The sequence below is a fragment of the Hyaena hyaena genome, unplaced genomic scaffold (assembly GCF_003009895.1).
Source record: "Hyaena hyaena isolate Hyena2069 unplaced genomic scaffold, ASM300989v1 scaffold_235, whole genome shotgun sequence".
In the NCBI taxonomy this organism is placed as follows: Eukaryota; Metazoa; Chordata; class Mammalia; order Carnivora; family Hyaenidae; genus Hyaena; species Hyaena hyaena.
Window position 1 is genome coordinate 1,513,113 of NW_024080867.1, and position 19,628 is coordinate 1,532,740.

General features: G+C 57.3%; 1 protein-coding gene across 1 annotated transcript in view; it reads left to right on the plus strand.

Annotated features, from left to right (window-relative positions):
- Nucleotides 1-19,574, plus strand: part of SSC5D (scavenger receptor cysteine rich family member with 5 domains) — a 23,401-nt gene extending 3,827 nt beyond the window's left edge. The window contains exons 4-11 of the mRNA XM_039244092.1: nt 1,131-1,742; nt 1,944-2,123; nt 4,264-4,581; nt 5,737-6,297; nt 6,371-6,685; nt 6,807-6,974; nt 14,724-14,870; nt 17,818-19,574. Coding sequence (XP_039100023.1) covers nt 1,131-1,742; nt 1,944-2,123; nt 4,264-4,581; nt 5,737-6,297; nt 6,371-6,685; nt 6,807-6,974; nt 14,724-14,870; nt 17,818-19,487 — 3,971 coding nt within the window. The 3' untranslated portion in view covers nt 19,488-19,574. The remainder of the gene's footprint in view (nt 1-1,130; nt 1,743-1,943; nt 2,124-4,263; nt 4,582-5,736; nt 6,298-6,370; nt 6,686-6,806; nt 6,975-14,723; nt 14,871-17,817) is intronic.
- The last annotated feature ends 54 nt before the right edge of the window (nt 19,575-19,628 follow it).

Sequence of the window (19,628 nt, forward strand, 5' to 3'; positions counted from 1 at the left end):
TTTCCCTCCCTCCCATCGCTCCTCCTCGTCCCCTCCTCCTTCCTTCCACCAATACTTGTTAAGCACCATCCACGCCTGCACGGAAGGTAAGAGAACAAGCCCCCGCCCTCACGGGCAGACAGTGGGTCCGCTGCGGGCCACACACTGCGGGCGCAGGGCGGTTGCCGGGCGGCCCACAGGGGTGAGGCTGGCACGCGCAGGGGCCGCAGGCAGACAGTAGGTGCCCACCAGCAGCGGGGCAGTGTCACGTGAGGGAGAAGGGGAAGACGCCGTTCACCGAGCGCCTGCTCTGGGCTGAGCAGCCCGCGGGGGCCTCCCCTGCTGCCTCCGAGCCTCACCCCCACGGGACAGCCTCGGGGGTGGGTGCTCTCACCCCTCTCCTCACAGATGTGGAAAGGAGCTCAGAGAGGTGACACAGATGACCCAGGTCACAGGCTCAGCCCCAGACCCAGAACTTGACCTGTGAGGTCTGTCCCGCTGCACAGACGGGTCTGCAGCGCCGGCTGGTGTCTGAGGCGCAGGGTGTGGTGGGGGGAGACCGCCGAGACACAGGCTGGGGCACCGAGCAGGGGACCGCGGGCAGTGAGGGTGGCCCCTCCGTGTCCCGGGGCGGGGGGCGGCACGTGGGGGCGGAAGCGGGCCTTCAGAGCCCAGGTCGAGGGAGGCGAGCTGAAACTCCAGGGAGGGAGACATGAGCCCCCTTGAGGGGCCTGGGGAAGCTGGTGCCCGACCCCACCTCTCGTTCCTGGAGCAGCCGCACAGGGGGCGCCTCACGTGCAAGGCTAGATGCCAGGGCAGGCGGGCTGGCCTCTCTGGTGAGTTCTCGTCTCCAGAGCACTGACTGGGGGTGACTCCCCCCGCCCCCACGTCTTGGGGGGTAGAAAGATGGACTCCACACTCCCCAGTGGACCCAAGTCTCACCCCAGAAAGACCTAACAGAAATGTCCCCTAAAACCAACATGGGGGGCACATGCAGACTGGTGGTTCTCAGCGGAGGGGGTGTGTGTGGCTTTCCCGTCCCCCACTCCCCTGAGGACATTGGGCCAAGTCCGGTTGTCACACTGTAGACGCTACTCTCATCTGGGGACCAGAGCCCAGGGGTGCTACCGTGACAGGGTGACCCTCCACAGCAGGGCCTGACCTGTCCCCCATGTCCTCGGGGCTGAGCCTGAGGAGCCCTGCTTTAAGGAGTGAGGCAGGCAGCTGGGGGTGGGGAGCCAGGCCAGGGAGGCGAGGGAGGGGATCAGGGCCAGTGCCACCGGGGCCTGCCCCGGGGGGCAGGGACGCTGCGGGCAGGCCACAGCCGGACTCCTGGCGAGTGACTGCCCATCGCGGAGCCTTCTCGCCAGCGGACTCCAGGTGGGGCGCCCCGCGCCGGCCTCCGCGCAGTCTCCGCCTGTGTTCTCCCCTCCCCCCGCACCCAGGCCCGGCCCCCCGGCTGCGCCTGGCCGACGGCCCCCACGGGTGCGCCGGCCGCCTGGAGGTGTGGCACGGCGGGCGCTGGGGGACCGTGTGCGACGACGCCTGGGACCTGCGGGACGCCGCGGTGGCCTGCCGCGAGCTGGGCTGCGGGGGCGCGCTGGCCGCCCCCGGAGGCGCCTTCTTCGGGGAGGGCGCGGGCCCCATCCTGCTGGACGACCTCCGGTGTCGGGGCAACGAGACGGCCTTGCGGTTCTGCCCGGCGCGGCCGTGGGGCCAGCACGACTGTCATCACCGGGAGGACGCCGGCGCCGTGTGCGACGGTGAGGACGACGGAGGGGCAGGCTGGCTGCGGGGGGGCGGGAAGTGCGGCCTGGTGTGTTTCGTCGCCCCCACGCCACGGGCCCCCTCTCCCGTCCCGACTGCGCACTTGCCGCGTCTTGTGCTCATCCGTGAAGCCCCCGCCTGCACGGGTCCGGGCGGAGGGCGGGGGCGGGTGGTGATCGCCTGTTCCCTCGCCGCAGGGATGCCCCTTGGGTACGTCCCTCCCACGGCCCCGGAAGCGCGGGACGCCAACCGCTCTGCGTCGCGGGAGGCGGAGTCCAGGGCCCCGCCCCCCGCGGCGAGCCAGGCCTCGGGGACCGCAGACGCCTCGCCGCCGCCCGCCTCTCCCACTGCGCCGCGGGAGCCCGGGCCCGAAGCCGGTGAGTCTGCGCTGCTCCCCGAGGAAGCAGGGTCTTCGCTTCGGCTCCCTCGCCCTTGGCCGGCCCCCAGGCACCCTTTCTCCCTGCTCAGAGAGCGTCTCCTCAGGGGTGGAGGCGAGGGTGGAGCACAAAACAGAGCGCCCAGAAGGGTCTGTGCTTGGCTCCGTGGTCTGCTGTTGCCATCTTGAGTTTTTGGAGGCTGTCTCCTCATAAACACTGAAATGACTGGGTCAACAATAGTTGTCTTTCTAATTTAAAAAAAATGTTTTATTTTGAGAGAGAGTGAGCAGAAGCAGGGGAGGGGCAGAGAGAGAGACAGGGAGAGAGAGAATCCCAAGCAGGCCCTGAACTGTCAGCACAGAGCCCGATGTAGGGCTCAATCCCACGAAGCATGAGATCACCATCAGGGCCAAAATCAAGAGCCAGACACCAAACCAAATGAGCCACCCAGGTGCCCCAATGGCTGTCATTTTTAAAACACAGGCCTTAGTAGTATTCGGGTGTGGTGCAGCCAGCAGATCAAGATCGGACAGTCATTGGAAAGATAGTGGGTTTCTATCCCACACAACACAGGGGCCTCGCAGGGAGGCCCGGGGCAGGAGGGGGGGGTCAGCAGGCAGAGGGAGCGAGGGGGATCCGAGCAGGAGCCGTGACTGTGGTCCCGTGGGAAGGACCTGGCAAGGCCCGGTGAGCGGGCTCAGGACCCGCTGGCTGGCGTCACTGCAGCGAGCCGTGGGGCGCAGAGGCTGCCTCTGGTTGTCGGGCACCCAGGTGTGGGGGGCTGGGGGCAGGTGGACGGTGGCCCGGAGGCTGAGAGCCCCGTGGAGGCGGTGGGGGCGCGGGCCCCACACTTCTGCAGTTTCCTGGCTCTAGGGATTAGCTGAGCCTCAGAGGGACAGGCTCTCCGGGTCAGCAAGGCCCCATGACATCAAAAAATGAGAAATATGGAAAATGAGAAGGCATGGTTCGCACAGCTGTCCCCTCAAGGGGGGAGGGAAGATGGGTCCTCTTACTGGAGGCTTCTTCCCCCCTTTTTCTGAACGACTAGACCGTGCACTCAGCACTCACTGGCTGGTGCGTGCCAGTGCTGTTCCAAGTACCCCATGTGTCTACACGAAGTGACACTCCCAGCCACGTGGGCCCTGGGTGTTGTGTGTTACAGATGAGGCCATGTGGCTAAAAAAAAGTGGGGGGGGAGTCAGGACTCAGGTGAAAGCAATTTGTTCCAGGACCCATAGTCTCTCTTTTTATTATGGTAAAACATACGTAGCATAAAATGGACCGTTTCAGTCATTTTCAAGTGTAGAGTTCAGTGGCATTAAATATATTCATAAGGCCGTGCAGCCACGACCATCCAGCTGTAGAACCTTTCCGTCATCCAGACAGACAGCCCAACACTTTGAACACCAGCTCCTTAGTCCCCCAGCCCCCGGCTCCCACCCTTCTACTTTCTGTCTCCATGAGTGGGACTCCTGTGGGGACCTCACAGCACTTGTGCGCACGTCCTCCAGCCTCGGCTGTGCTGGGGCAGCTGTTCAAGTTCCCTTGAAAAAAAATTTTATGTTTAATTTTATATTAGACCGAGGGAGTGCGAGCAAGGGAGGGACAGAGAAATGGAGACAGAATCTGAAACAGGCTCTGGGCCCTGAGCTGTCAGCACAGAGCCCTACGCGGGGCTTGAACTCACGAACTGTGAGATCATGACCTGAGCCGAAGTCGGACACTTAACCAACTGAGCCCCCCAGGCGCCCCCGAATTCCCTTCCTTTTAAAGGCGGAATCTTACTCCGTTCTGTGTGCATGCCTCGTTTTGCTGCCCCTTTACCCAGTGCCGGCCATTCAGGCAGTTTGCACACTTTGGTGCTGTGAATAGTGCTGCTCTGAACATCTGTGCAGCTACCTGTCTGAACAGCCACGCTCACTTGATCTGGGGTGCGCCCCGGGGAGTGGGATCCCGGGTCCTACAGTAATTCTGTGTTTAACTTTTCAAGGAACCCAGACTGTGCCGGGCTCTACCCCTTGTGCCCAGTGCAGACGGTGGCACAGCAGGGGGCTAGTGAGTGGCTGGATGGAAGGCAGGTGGAGGGACACAGCTGGGCGGCCTCCTGACTCTCTCCTTCTTTGGGTCTTTTCCACCCTAGGGTCCCCCCAGCTACGCCTGGTGGCAGGGCCCAGCAGGTGCTCGGGCCGGCTGGAGGTGTGGCACGGCGGGCGCTGGGGGACGGTGTGTGACGACGGCTGGGACCTGCGGGACGCCGCCGTGGTCTGCCGCGAGCTGGGCTGTGGCGGAGCTCGGCAGCCGGACCCTGCCACTGGCCGCTTCGGCTGGGGGGCCGGCCCCATCTGGCTGGACGACGTGGGGTGCTTGGGGACCGAGGCTTCACTGTCTGACTGCCCCGCTGCACCCTGGGGGAAGCACAACTGTGCTCACAATGAAGATGTAGGAGTCACCTGCACTGGTAAGGAGGCCCTAGCCCCCTGCTGGTCCCTGGGGGCTTCCTGGAGGAGAGAACGGGAACTAACATCTGCACTAGCATCTACTGAGTGCCCGTCTCCTGAGCCCACGCTCTGGGCTGGGTGTTTTCACACATGTGACCTGCATTCACACCTCACAATAAGTCCAAGTGGGTGGGTGTTATGCTCAATTTACTGATGAGGCTGAGGCACAGAGAGGTTAAGTAAGCTGCACAAGGTCACACAGCAGCTAGGTGGCAGAGCTGGGGTTCTTTCTCCTCCCATTCCCAAGAACGCCCCCCAAGATGAAGGGAAGGGAGGACAGGGCCACTGGGAGGCGCACAGAAGCCGGAGTGCGGGCCAGCTGCAGTGAGCTCAGGCGCTGTGCTTGCCGTCGCTTCCAACATTTCTCGAGTGCCTGGCGCTGTGCCAGGAGCTGGGGCCTCGGGACGCAAAGAACACAGCCCCGGCTTTCGGGACACTCGCAGCTCACTGCAAACCTGTGTGACGGGTTACCATCTGGGAGGTCCCCCAGACCAACTTCAGTTCCAAAACGTTCTAGAAGGACTCCCAAAAATCAGAAAAGCTGTCCTAAAAACCGGTATGAAGTACCGCCGAGCGGGGACGCTCCGCAGACTCGCAGGTGTGCAGGGTTTATAGGAGCTCGGTCACAAGCTATGGCTGCCTCCCCGTCGCCCGTCCAGAAGTCACAGCATGGGTGCCAACTCTCCGGGTCGCCCCAGGAGCCAAGAGCAAGGGGCCCAAACTTTGGGCAGAGTGAACATTTCCCTGCACACAGTGCTAACCCGAGAGATGTGAGAACAGCGGCGGCCCTAACGATGGGGTCACTGCAGCTGAGGCCCTTCCCTGTCCTCTGGAGGCCGTGGGGCCAGAGCAGGGGTCTCAGCTGGGGAGTGACCTGTCGGATCCGGGACCTCGCTGGTGACTGGCGAGAGGTGGACAGTCAGAGGTTACAGGAGGTGAGGCCACACGAGGCCAGAGAGAGGACAGGGTGGACGTGAGAAGGGCACAGAGGGTCGGTCACGAGTGAGTGAGTGAATGGAAACCTGGTGACTGAGGAGAGGAGAGGAGAGGTGTAGACGGACAGTCTTAACTTATGGCGTCTGCCATCTTCCCTGTCCTCTCCTCCCACCTTCCAGGGACCCCCGGCCTGGACTCTATCTCAGATCCCTTCAGCTGGAGCTGGATCCCTGGCCTGGGTAGAGACCCGGACGCCTGGCTCCCCAGGGAGCTGGCCACCAAACCCTCGGCGAGGCTGACCCCCAGCGTTCCCGAGAAGACCACCACCAGGGCCCCAGGGAAAATGCCCAAGAGTACTAAGAAGTGGGTGACCAAAACCGCAAAGCGACCGACCACTCAGCCCCCCGTGATGTCAGCCACCAAACATTCCAGGGTCCTGGGCACCCAGAGGACCCCTGAACTGACCTCACGGACCACCACCACCCTGAGCACTGAGGTCCCCCACAGGATGACCTCAAATCCCACGGCAACACGGACTCCCCGGGCCCCCCGAGAACGGACCTCTAAGACGGTGGCCACATCAACCACTCAAGGCCCCCGGGAGGTGACCTCTGAGGCCACTGCAGAGCGAAGCCCTCTGCCCCCCAGGGAGCCATCGGCTGAGATCCCAGCACGGGGTTCTCCAGAGTCACCCGCAGCCCCAGCCCCCTCACCCACTGGGAGCACCGCTGGGCGGTCAGGTGAGTGGAGGGAACACAGGAGGAGAGGCTGGCCCCTCTTGACCCCTCCTGACTTGGGGTCTTCTACCAGCAGGCCCGTTCCGCGTGCGTCTGGCCGATGGGCCCAACCGGTGTGCTGGCCGGCTGGAAGTGTGGCATGCTGGGCGCTGGGGGACAGTGTGCGATGACGGCTGGGACCTGCGGGACAGTACCGTGGCCTGCTGGGAGCTGGGCTGTGGAAGGGTCCGGCACCGGGTGGGCAAAACCCACTACGGCCCCGGGACCGGCCCCATCTGGCTGGATGACGTGGGCTGCAAGGGAGTCGAGGCCTCGCTGAGTGACTGCCCTGCGGGGGCATGGGGCCAGCACAACTGTGACCACGAGGAAGACGTGGGGCTCACCTGCACTGGTACTGGGGACAGGCTGGGGGGCCCAGACTCCCTGCAGGAGATTCTGGAAGGGTAGTCTGGCGCCGCAGCAAGGACTCTGAGACACAGCAGCGCTCAGTCCCCGCCCCACTTTCTCCCAAGGCTACGCCGACGAGGATGATTATCCCCCCTGGACGTGGGATCCCACCTCGGGAGAGGACCTGGCCAAGGGGACCACCGCCGCAGGGGTGCCTGGACACACGCTCTCCCGGGGCGCCACCAGGAGCCCGGGGGGCCCCTCCCCAGCGACAAGGCGCCTTCCAGACACAGGTGAGGGGCTGAGCCAGGGTACGGATGCGGCCATCATCCCTAAGAGACCCTAAATCGTTCCCTCCTTGGAACTCGCGTGGAGAGGCTTGGAGAGGGCAGACCCTCTACCCCCCACCCCAGGCCCCGTATGTCTCCGAGAATCAGACCAGGCTTTGCAGGGCCTGAGCCCACGTGACACGTGAGGCTGGGCCCTTCCACCCCGACAGCCCCAGCTGGCCCAGGTCACCACGTCGCCATCCTCCCAGCGCCCTCCACCCCGCCCTCCCTTCGCGCTCTGGTCTGGGTCGGGCAGTGGGTCAGGGGCGGGGTGAGGAGCCCTGGATGGAGGGGTCTCCTCCCTTCAGCTGGCGGGGCGGCCTTCACCCCACAGCTCGGCCCGCGGCCCCTCCCCCTGCGGCAGGGACGGTCCGTCCACCTCGGTGGCCACACGCAGGGCCGTGCGCTCTGCCCTACTGCCTCGCGCCTCCCCGCAGCGCCTACCGCCCGGGCCGCGCCCTTGCGCTTGCGTGTACGTGCGTGGGCGTACGTGCTCTCGCAGGCTTTTGCGCCGGCCCTGTGCCTGTGTGAATGTGCGTGCGCGTGCCCTCACGGGTTTCTGCGCGTCGCGCGCCCTACGTGTACGTGCGTGCGCGTGCTTTCGTGGGCATCTGCGCGGCCCACGTCCCTGCGCGTACGCCTGCTGTCGCGGGTTTCTCTGGCCCGCGTCCCCGGCCCGCGTGCGTGCGCGTCCCCTCGCGGGCTTCTCTGTGGCCCGCGCGCGTGCACGCGCCCTTCCGTCCGCTTGGCCCCGCCCACTCTCCCCTCCCCGCCCCTTCCGTGCGTCTCCGTCGCTCCCGCAGCCGGCGCAGCTCCCAGCCTTCCTGTTTTCCACACCCGACGCCTCTGCCTCGTCTCCGGGTCCCGCCGTTTCTCAGGCCGGGTCTCTACCGCCGCCATCTGCCCCCCGCGTGCTCCTCGCCTCGCACGGTGGCTTCTTCGCCTTCCCCTCGCGGCCGCCTCCTCCCGCCCCGGCCCCGCCTTTCCCGTCGGGTCCAGCCTGCCGCACGCGCGGCGCCTCGGGCTGCTCTCTCCCCGTGCTTCTCCGTGTGCTCTCCGTCCCCCGGAGGTCCCGCTTCTGCCTGCCGCCCTGCACCCCTCTGACCCTCCTCTCCTGAGATTTTCGTCCCCTCAGGCGCACCCCTCCCCTCGCCCCTTTTCCCGCCTTTTTTCTGGGGCTCAGCACGCACGCGCATTCTGCGGCCTCGCGCCGTCTGACGTCACGGCGCGCTGCGCCACCTGATTGGGCGGCGGCTCCCCGCCCGCGATAACACAAGCCGCGAAGCGCTCCGTGGGCCCCCGGAGCGGCCCCCGTCTGCCGGGATGGGCTGGTGGTGCGCGGGAGCGACGCGAGGAGCAGGCCGACGGGCCGTCGCGCTGTAGGGTGGGGGACCCGCGTTGTTTTAGAGGTGCTGCTCCTTGGTGCCTTGTGGCTGGGGTTCTAGAGCCTTTGTTCGCTGCAACACGGCGCGGGACCCTTGCCTGTCCCGTGGCGCCCCCTGGTGGTGAGGCGGTCAGACGCCGGGCAGGGAGTCCCTTCCCGGGGGCGGGGGAAGAAGGCCTCGCCCGAGCCCAGTAGGTGCAGCGCCGCGAGCTGGGCGAGGGGAGTCTCGGGGTAGTCACGTGTACGGCTCCGCGGTGAGGCCTGCCGGGGGGTGGGAGCAAGCACAGACGTGAGTTCTTGTCCTCACTGCACGGGGACCTTGGACAAGGGGACTCCACCTCTTTGATCCTCCGTTTCTTCCTCTGAAGAACCCGGGCGCCCGTGATGCCAACAGCCGGGAGACCCGGGTGCTGTGTTGACGCCCGCGTTTCAGGAGGGGAAATCCCTGACCGAGAACTTGAATTCAGGAGCCACCACTGAGATCCGTTTGAAACGATTTCACACACGTTTTGCTCATTGGACTGGGAAAGATTACTGAATTACTGAAGGTAATTAGCGCTGAGTTCTGAGTCCAGGCCCTTGGGTTCCCGTCGTGGCTCCACCAAGAGGAGAACTGGCTGGCTGACCTCCGGTCACAACCCAATGAGTAAAATGTGTGTGAAATAGTTTAAAACCACAGAACACTGGTTGTTACGATTTATTTGCCGTAAATGAGCCACAGCTGCAGGATCCCAGGGAGGGAGTCGTTCTTTCTAGCAGAGCAGTCGGGAAAAGCACGGGGGGAAGTGGCGTTCTCCCCAGCGGCAGGCGCCAGGAGGAGGGCGACGCCCAGCGGAGCACAGGCCGGCGTGCAGGACGTTGCGGTGCCAGTCCGCGGCCCTGTGGCCTCAGCTACACTTTAGCTCCGTCACGTGTTTCACGCTGTCAGCTTGTGTTGCTACCGTACCTCAGAACCAAGCAAGCTGATGTTGCAGTTCTTCAGGTCAGAAGTCCAGCAGGAGTCTCCTAGGGCTAAACCCGCCGGGTCCGCAGGGATGTGTCCCTTCGGAGGCTCTAGGGGAGAGTCCGTTCGCGTCCCTTTTCCAGCATCTAGAGGCGCCCACAGTCCTTGGCTCGTGGCCGCTTCATCTGTCTTCAGAGCCTGCGAAGCTGCATCTCTCGGACCTTCTGCCCTCACGTCTTTCTCTGTCCTAAGTTTAAGGATTTGTGTGATTGGATTGGGCCTCCTTGGACTGATGCAGGACAATCTCTTCATCTCCAGGTCTGGCCCTTTAATCACATCTGCAACACCCCGTCTGCCACATTAGGTAACATATCCGCAGGCTCTGGGGGTTAGGGCGCGGACGTCTTTGGAGCATTATGCTGTCGACCGCGGAATCTGTGTTGTAGGGACTCCGTAGGGACTTGCACATTTGTTGAGTGATTTGAGTGATTGAATGGTTGGATGAATGAATGAGAAACCACAATGTAAGTCTGGAGACTGTACAGCTGAAGCTACACAAAGTCTAGCTGAAAGTCACTTCGTAGTTCACTGAAGTAGCGTTTCTTGAGGCTTCTCAGAATTTGGAGACACAGACATTAACTTTGTGTGAAATGTCCGCTGTGTGTCGGGTGTGGATGCTCCCCCCTGGGAACGTAGCAGTGATGAGCAAGGAAAAGGGGGCTGAGAGTCCCAGGTTGGAATACGACGACCGAGAGATGCCTTACTGAGAAAATGCCCTGTAAGTGATGACCTTGAGGAGAGGGAGAAATCCATGCAGAGAGCTGGGTGGAGAGTGTTCCATGCAGAGGGAACAGCGCATACGAAGGCTTTGAGGGGGAAGGGTGCTTAGCTGGTTCAAGAAACCGCAGCAAGGCCAATGGGGCCAAAGTCGAGTGGTTGATGGGAATGATGGCAGGAGATGAGCTCTGTGGTGGGGAGGCTGGAGGGAGCGAAAGGTGCCTTCCAGGCAGAGGGAGCAGCATGTGCAAAGGCCCTGTGGTGAGACCTTGAGAGAAGGGCAAGGACATCAGCGTGGCTGGAGCAGAGTGAGCCAGGCAGGGGGAGAGTGATAGGAGAGGAGGCTAGAATTTGAGTTTAATTCTACGTGCGGTAGTGGAGAATCTTAAGTTAGGAAGGGCATGATCACGTGTGTATTTTCAAAGCAGTCACTCAGGATGCCACATGGGAAATGGATGGAGGCGCTGGAGTGCATGGAGGGAGACCCAGCAGCCTATGGTGAGGGGACAGTGGTCTCGACCAGGGTGGTGGTGGAGGCCGAGGGAGATGTGGATGTATGTAAGCTGTATTATGGGATTGAGCTGATGGATTTGAGTGGTGGGTCAGACAGGGCGTGAGAAGAGGAAGGTAGGGGAGGGAGACCTTTTACTGGATCTGGGGACCCTGTGGGAGGACCCACAGGACCACAGTGGGAATATTAGATCCGCTGGAGATGCAATGGACACACTTCAGTGGAGACGTTAGACACGCAACCCCGGAGCTCTGAGGAGTGCCTGGGCTGAAGCCATAAACCGACAGGATGGAATCTGAAGCTGTGGGGATGGACGAGGCTATGCAGACGGACAGCCGTGCCTAGCGGACCTCCCACAGCCAGCTTGGAAGGTGGGATGACTCATGGAGTTGGGCTGTTGCCGTACATTATGGCTGCACGAGGCCATGCAGAGGGGAGAGGAGCCAAGATCAAGTGCAGGATTAAATGTAGAGGTTGGATGACAATACGAGCAATAATAGCTAGGATTCACGGAATGCCCTCCGTGTGCCTGGCACCATCTACGTGTGTCACATGGTTTAACTCACTTCCTCCCCACGGAACCTTATGAGAGGAGTACTGTCCTTAACATCGTTTTACAGATAAATAAACTGGGTACAGAGAGGCCGGTACAGCAAAGGACAGAGCTTGGATTCGAACCCCGTCACTTACACTCTTAACCGCCCTAGCCGCAGAGGCAGGCAAGGAGCAGATGACAGCTCTGCAGAACCCAGGAAGCATAGAGTAGGGCGCAACTTCATTGAGGGGAAAAAAGGGAGGGGCCTTTGAATAAAATCCTGAAGGATGAATAAAAGCTTGCCAGAGAAGGAGTGGAGTAAGAGTCGGGAAATTTGTGCCCCGAGGGAAAGAAGTCTCCATTTGGGAAGCGTAGACCTGCATGGGTCTGAAGCCAAACACTGCTGCTTAGCTGTGTGACTTTGGGAAAGCTCCTTGCCCTCTCTGGACTTCAGTTTCGTCATCGGTAGCCAGACTGTAGCTTCTCTACCCACCCTCTCCCCATGAGATTGCCAAAATTTAAAATGTCCAACAGCACCAAGGATGTGGGATAAAGGTGGGCCTGAGACTCTGCTCCTCCGTCGGTGAGCAGTTTGGCACTAGGGAGATGTATCTGCCTCTCACACAGCACTTGTACAATTAGGTGTTGAGTTCTCACTCATGAGCCTGAGGACACTGGAATAAATTCGCTGCAGTTGTATTTGTAACAGCAAAACCGTGGCCAGAGCCTAACCTTCTGTTAGCAGGGGGGGTCGATGAACGAACAGATGTGGATTTGTACTACAGAATATTACCCAAAGTTAAAAAGAAGGAACCAGAGATCTATGGATTCAGTTCCAAAAATAAGCTTATCACATGCCAGGCTCTGCGGCACCACGGAGTAGAGGCCACCATGGTACCCAGTGTGCAGGAGAGGAAACTGAGTCGTGAAGTTCAGAGACGTGCTCCCGCAGCTAGGAAGGGATGCATCCAAGACACAAGCTGCAGAAGGACCTGTGCAGTGTATACGTGGGTGTGCATGGTCTGAAGCTCCTTGTAGGAAGCTAGAGCGTCGAGAAGCCATGTGGCATCGGGAGGGCCTCCTGTGTAGCCAGGCTGTGAAGACCTGTTTGGGAATGGTAAGCTGGGCTTCAAGCAGCGGCTCCCCTGATGCAGGGAAGGGATGTGTCTGGGTCTCACAAGGGCTGTGACTCTGCCATGCTGCTGCTTAAATTAAAAATGCATGGATTTTAATGGAAAAAAATCGATGATACACTAATGGGCCATGAGCAGGTGACTGTATCTTAGAGCACATTTCAAGAAGACAGAGACCCACGGAGGGTGTTTGCTGTTGGAGGACTGACATTTTAACAGGAAGAGAGCTTCGATCTGTGTTCTTAATGGAGCCCTCTGAAAACCCAGCATCCTGGAAAGAGATCTTCACTGCTAGCGGGTTTTTTTTTTTCCCTCCAAACATTTTTCCATTTTTAATTTTTTAAAATGTTACTTATTTTTGAGAGACAGAGAGTGAGAAGGGGAGAGGCAGAGAGAAGGAGAGAGAGGGAGACAGAATCCGAAGCAGGCTCCAGGCTCCAAGCTGTCAGCACAGAGCCTGATGTGGGGCTGGAACTCATGAGCAGTGAGATCATGACCTGAGCCAAAGTCAGACACTTAATGGGGCGCCTGGGTGGCTTAGTCGGTTAAGCGTCCAACTTTCGCTTGGGTCATGATCTCGCGGTTCGTGGGTTCGAGCCCCGCATCCGGCTCTGTGCTGACTGCCAGCTCAGAGCCTGGAGCCTGTTTCGGTCTGTGACTCCCTATCTCTCTGACCCTCCCCTGCTCACGCTGTCTCTCTCTCTCTCTCCTAGAAATGAATAAAACATTAAAAAAAAAAAAGTCAGACACTTAACCATCTGAGCCACCCAGGCACCCCTCCATTTTTAATTAATAGTGCTACTAATGGTTTTTAAAATTCCTAATGAGTATGACCATCAGGTACGGTTTCATAGCTATCGCCTTAAGGTATTTATCAGGCACGGGGAAAATATTTAAGAATAGTTAACAGAGAGCCATAACTATAGTATGTGCAATGCTGGGCATCAGGATGAAGACTGACCCTTGTTCTGTTAGCAGGTAATGTGTTAGGTGACAAAGCCAGGGATTTCTGCACCTGGGACAGCTAGCCAAAGAGCTCAGGGTGTCAGACACCATCCTTTGGCCTGGTTTCATGCGCAGAGTGGGAACACATCTTTATGGAGGAGAAGGGGATTCCAGTGAGGGAGGTAACAGCACAGGCAAAGGCCCAGAGGTGCACAGAGGCTAGAGGTGAGCACCTCAAGGTTTGGTCCGGTGTGGAAGGCGCTGGAGAGGCCAGCAGGGGACAGTTGATGAAGGGAGATGAGGGACGTGGACTTCATGGTTGCACGTTTTGAATATACTAAAACCCACTGAGTTGTACACTTTAAGGTATGTGAATTATATCTGAACAAAGCTATGGCTAAAATAAGTGTTTTGATCAAGCTAGAAGACTGATTTCAATCTTTCTATTCTCCTTATATAAAATGGTATATTTTACATTTATAAAAGGGTCTATTTTTATATTACACAGCTGACCATCGACCAGCATGGGGGCTAGGTGCACCACCTCCCATGTAATTGAAAATCTACATGTAACTTTTGACTCCCTCAAAACTTAACTACTAATAGCCTACTGTTGACTGGCAGCCTTGCCGATAACATAAACAACGAACACATTTTGTGTTTGTATGTATGAATCTGTGTGTGTCTGTTGCATTGAAATTTTACAAGAAAGTAAGCTAGAGGAAAAAGTTATTAAAATCATAAGGAAGAGAAAATGCATTTACAGTACTGTACTATATTTATGGGGAAAATTCACATATAAGTGGACCTGCACAGTTCAAACCCATGGTGTTTAAGGGTCAGCTATATATTATACATTTCTATGTTATATAAAATTGTTTTCATGTAGAGATTATCCAAAAGACATAGGAAAGATATTATGGAAATATACCTGGTAGTTCATTACTAAATACAGGGTTTCCACCCCACCCCATACCCCCCAGGAAAAAATAAAGAATGAGGAGGGGCAGGGACTTCAGGAAATTGAAATAACTGTTCTTTTTTTTTTTAATGTCTTTTTAAATTTATTTCACAGAGAGAGAGAATGAGAGACAGCGTGAGGGAGGGGAGGGTCAGAGAGAGGGAGATACAGAATCTGAAGCAGGCTCCAGGCTCTGAGCTAGCTGTCAGCACAGAGCCCGACGCGGGACTCGAACCCACGAACTGTGAGATCATGACCTGAGCTGAAGTCGGACGCTTAACTGACTGAGCCACCCAGGCACCCCGAAATAATAACTGTTCTTACTTTAGAAGCTAGTTTAGTCGCAGCGTCTGTTATTGGTAGTTGAGAGCATCTCAGCTGAGTCCCCAGGGTGGCTGTGGGGTCAGGGAGGACATTGAGGTGGTGGTCCAGGTGAGACAGGATGAGACCTGAATTGGGGTCCAGGATGAACAGAGGGTCAAAACCAAGAGAAGTGAGACTCAGTTCTCCCTTTATCTCTTAAGGTGATGAGGATGGTTATGATCCTTCCCGGACATGGGGTACACCTTCCGCAGGGGCTCTGCCCAAGGGGACACCCGCCACTCTTACCACTGGCACCACCCAGGACCCAGGCCACCCCTCTCGAGCTCCAAGGATCCATGGAGATACAGGTGAGGCGTGTAGCTGTGGCGAGGGGACCAGGGTGTTTGTTTTCTGGGGTAGAGAGAGGGACTTCGAATTTCCCAATGGGGACCCTGCTCTTACCCCATGGGCTCAACAGAAATACATCCTGAAACAAGGGGTTATAATCTACATCAGTGGTTCCCAACTGGGCACGATTGGCAATATCGGAAGATGTTCGGGCTTGTCACGACTAAGAGAAGAGAGGCTACTCGATCCTAACGGGTAGAGACCAGGGATGTTGTGGTTTGTGTGTTGTGTGTTGTGTGTTGTGATTACCCTACCCTGCACTGGACAGTCCTCCACCACAAAGAATCCCAGCCCCAAATGCCAACAATGCCCAGGTTTGGGAAATCCTAGCCTATATTCTGCAATTCACGCTGACAAATCAGTAAGAAAACGACAGGAAACCCTCCAAGAAAATGGGTAACAGTTATGAACAGGTGATTCACAGAAGGGGAAGCCCAAGTGGCCAACAAGTATGTATAGAAACATTCACACTCAGAAGGAATCAGGAAATCCAAATTAAAATGATGACAAGCATGAAAATTGGAAGGGAGCTAATATCAAGTGTGGGTGAGGATGTAAGGAGACAGACATCCCCACTGGATGTAGCGATTCGGTAAAAACAATTCAATGAAATTAGGGGAGCCTGGCTGGCTCAGTTGGAAGAGCATGCAACTCTTAATCTTGGGGTCGGGAGTTCGAGCCCCACATTGGGTGTAGAGATTACTTAAATAAAGAAAACTTTTAAAAAGTCTTAGTGAAATTAAATATGATTGTACATTATGACCCAGCAATCCTGCTTCTAAATCTATATTCCAGAGAAATTCTTAAATAGGCTTATACGGGAAACATATATGAAGGTGTTCTTTGGAATGTTATGACATCAGGGAGTTGGAGGCAAGTTAAGTGTCCGACATGGGTAACAAGCGGAATGCAATGAGTGCACATGATGGAACCCCATGCAATAGCTAAAACAATGACCTGCTGTATACACAGCAACGTGGGTAGGTACAAACAACATAACATGAAGGAAGAAAGAACCAGAGTGAAATCTCCAGCAGAATGTGATTTACAAAAACTAAAAGGACAAACACAAAAATATACACACACACACACACACTTAATATGTTAACATATGTGGATTCTATATTGTGTAAGAACATACATATCTTTAAGGATATATGTCGAATACACTAAAGGGGGTAGCTACGGGAGAAAGTGAGAGGGATGGAAATCGGGGAGGAAAAAGGAGAAAAAGACAGAGGAGACCGTGCAGGACTGTTGGTAATAATGTACAGAGGCGTACGATCAGCTTAGCTCTTGGCACCTTCGCTCTGAAAAATTAAAAATTCCACTCAAGGGTTCGGAACCCCTACAGTCCCTACGCAAGCTGAGATTCTTGAAATAGTAACTAAAACCAGTTAACATTTACTGAGCAATATGCCGCATGTCAGGTACTATTCTAAGCACTTTATATATATTGTCCCTTTAACCCTCAGAACATCGACATGAGCCCTATGATGTAGGTGTTATAATTCTACCCATTTCACTGATGATGGAAATCGAGGTACAGACATCAATGCCCATGACAGTATTAATAATCATAAGAGTGTCTATTACGTGCTAGGCTTTGTGCTAAGTGCTCTGTATACACAGGAGCTTCCTGAATCCTCTTGACACCTCACCCACAAACCCAGATTCAAGACATTTGTGTAACTTTGTGTCCACAGTCACCCAGTTAGGAAGTGACAGAGCTGGGGTGTAAGCCCAGGGAGCCTGGCTGGAGGCCAAGCCCTTTACTTAACAGCTTCTCCAACACTGTAAACACAAGGCAGGAATAAGACACACCGCGAAAATCCTACAGGAAAACTAGAATTCTCTAGAGCTGTGTCATTCAAAATGTAGCTACCAATACAGGTGGCTAATTAAATTTAAATGATCAAAAATGTGGGAAAAAAAATGAAACATTCATTTGGGCGGACTAGCCACATTTCCAGTACCCAGTAGCCCCCTGTTACCATTTCCATCACTGAGAAAGTGATACTTAGTGGTCTAAACTCTGAATGCAGAGGACATTGCTTCATATCTTTTCCCCACAATTTGCGAACTGTATCTGTGCCACCTGTGACAAGTTACTTACCTCTAGGCCTGACTCCCCACATCTGCAAAGAGGGATAAAATCCACACTTACGTGGAAGCTAGGCCAGGAAGAGGGTGAGGCTTCTCACTCTACTCAGGCCCTAAAGTTAAGGTGCTGCCCAGACACTCAGTAATCAAGGTAGATAATACCTTCATAGTTTTAAAAATCCAAATTAGTGCAAAACATTCACAATGAGCTAAATATCAAAAATTTAACTAAAGGCAGGCTCCTATCTACCTCGACTTTCCCTAATCATGTGGCCAGTCGGATCCTGTCTTGGGTTACAATTTTGACTTTTTTGTTCACAGTGGATCTTTTGCAGTAATATTCCTTACAACTGTGACATAAAAATCTTGGTTACTGAGATTACCCTTCGGAACCACCCTGCACCCCATGCTTTTGCACCTTCTGGCATCACCCCCATCCCTCCCTCATATGCCCCTTCAGCCCCTCCTGCATCCGCGAGGTAAGCCTACACATCCCCCCCACTCCTGCGTCTCCCTTCCAGTGCCCCCACCGTCCCGCTGCCCCCCACCTTTCTGCCGCCTCCGGCCTTCTGAGGTAGCCCTGTCCCACGCGTCCCTCACGCTCAATGGAGGACACCAGGTGGCGCCCGGAGACGTCGCAGGAGGTGGGGAGGTGGGGCGCTGGGGTGGGGTGAAGTCTGCCGGCGACCCACGACGTCACGAGGCCTTGCGCCTTCTCATTGGTAGGCCTCCCTGGAGGGGCGTGGCGGGCCCCGGGAGTAGGTGGGGCCGACTGACCTCGGCCATCCGTCTTGCCTCCTCCAGGTTCTGAGAGGAAACTGTGGCCGGAGCGTCGGCTGCAGCGCCCCACAGCGTCCCGGGCGCCCCCTGCTCCTTCCCCAGCTCCCTCCGCTTCACCGGTGACCTCGGTGACCTCTGACTCTGCGCCGTGGCTCATTCCTGAGGCAGCTTCAACGCGGAAGGTGACCTCTGACCCTCCTGACACTTTGCCACCCAGCCCGGACCTGACCTCCCGGATGAGTTCTGACCCCGCCTTGACAACCCCTGGCCTCGTTTTGTCCACCCCTGACGCCACGGTGATTCCAGCATCCACTGCGGATCTCTCACCCACCCCACCACCCACCTTGCCCAAAGAGCTGACCTCTGACCCCTCTGCACCAGAGATGGTGACCCACCTTCTTTCTACCTCAGGGTTGACTCCAGAATCTGACACAATCCCAAACGTGGACACAGCTCCATACCCCAACTCAGTTTCAGATCATTCCAGATCCCCAGATCCCTCCACAAGCCCCTACCCCACTACCACCCCTCACTCTACCTTGACCTCTCACCCTTCCACTACCTCTCAATACACTACCATGCTTGACCCCACCACGACCCCTCACCCCACCACCACGACCCCTCACCCCACCACCACGACCCCTCACCCCACCACCACCCCTCAACCTATTACACTCCCTCAACCCACCACAGTCCCTCAACCCACCACAGCCCCTCAACCCACCACAGCCCCTCACCCCACCACACCCCTTTACCTTACCACAACCCCTCATCCCACCACAGCCCTTCACCCTACCACAACCCCTAACCCCACCACGACCCCTGAGTCCGCCACACCCCCTCATTCTACCACCACTCAACCCACCACAACCCCTCACCCTATCACAACCCGTTACCCTGCCACGACCCCTGACTCCACCACGACCCCTCACTCTACCGCTTCTACTCACCCCACCGTGACTGCTGACTCTACCTCAACCCCTATGGTCAATGTCAAGTCCATTCTAACTTCCTTGGGAACAGAACTGTTCTCTCCCACTCCAGCGCCAGCAGTCAAGTCCAGCCTACACCCCTGGTTGACCTCCATGGGGACCCCTCTTCTCTCTCAGATGTCCAGCCTAGTGCCTTTTCCAGCCTCAGAGTCCAGCCACCCCAGGCCTTCTCCAGGCCCAAGCATGGACACACTGTCCACTGAGGATTTCAAACCACTGAGTAACCAGAGCCCCAAACCAACTCTACCACCCACACAGACCCCGCACTCAGCCTCTGACCCCACAGTGACCTCTGACCTCCACCTGTCTTCCATGGCCCACCCCTTGGACCAACCTCCTCCTGACCATCTCACGCTAAGGCCAACCCCTGGGCAGAGCCCAGACCCCCTTGGGCCATGTGTGGCTCCAGCGCCACCTGTGAGGGTCATGGCTTGCGAGCCGCCTGCCCTGGTCGAGCTGGTGGCTGCTGTGAGGGACGTGAGTGGCCAGCTGCAGAGGCTGACCCAGGCCCTGGAGCAGGACCGGCGGCAGCGCCAAGCCCTGGAACTGGGGCTGCCTCAGCTGCTGGAGGCCGCCCGGGGTCTGGGGCAGCTGGCTGAGGTTGTCAGGGGGCTGGCCGAGAGAGCCCGGCCCCCCAGCACCCCTGCGCCCACCACCACCCCCCCAGGAGAGGAAGAAAGGCCTCTGAGGGGAGATGTGTGACCCTGTGTGGGGTTTGAGGGACTTAAGGTGCTCCCAACCAAAACATGAAAACCAAAATATCTGATTAAAAGCAAGATCTCCATGACATTTGTGGGGACCTGGGGGAACCTCAGAGAGATGGAATCACAAGATTGACCTTGA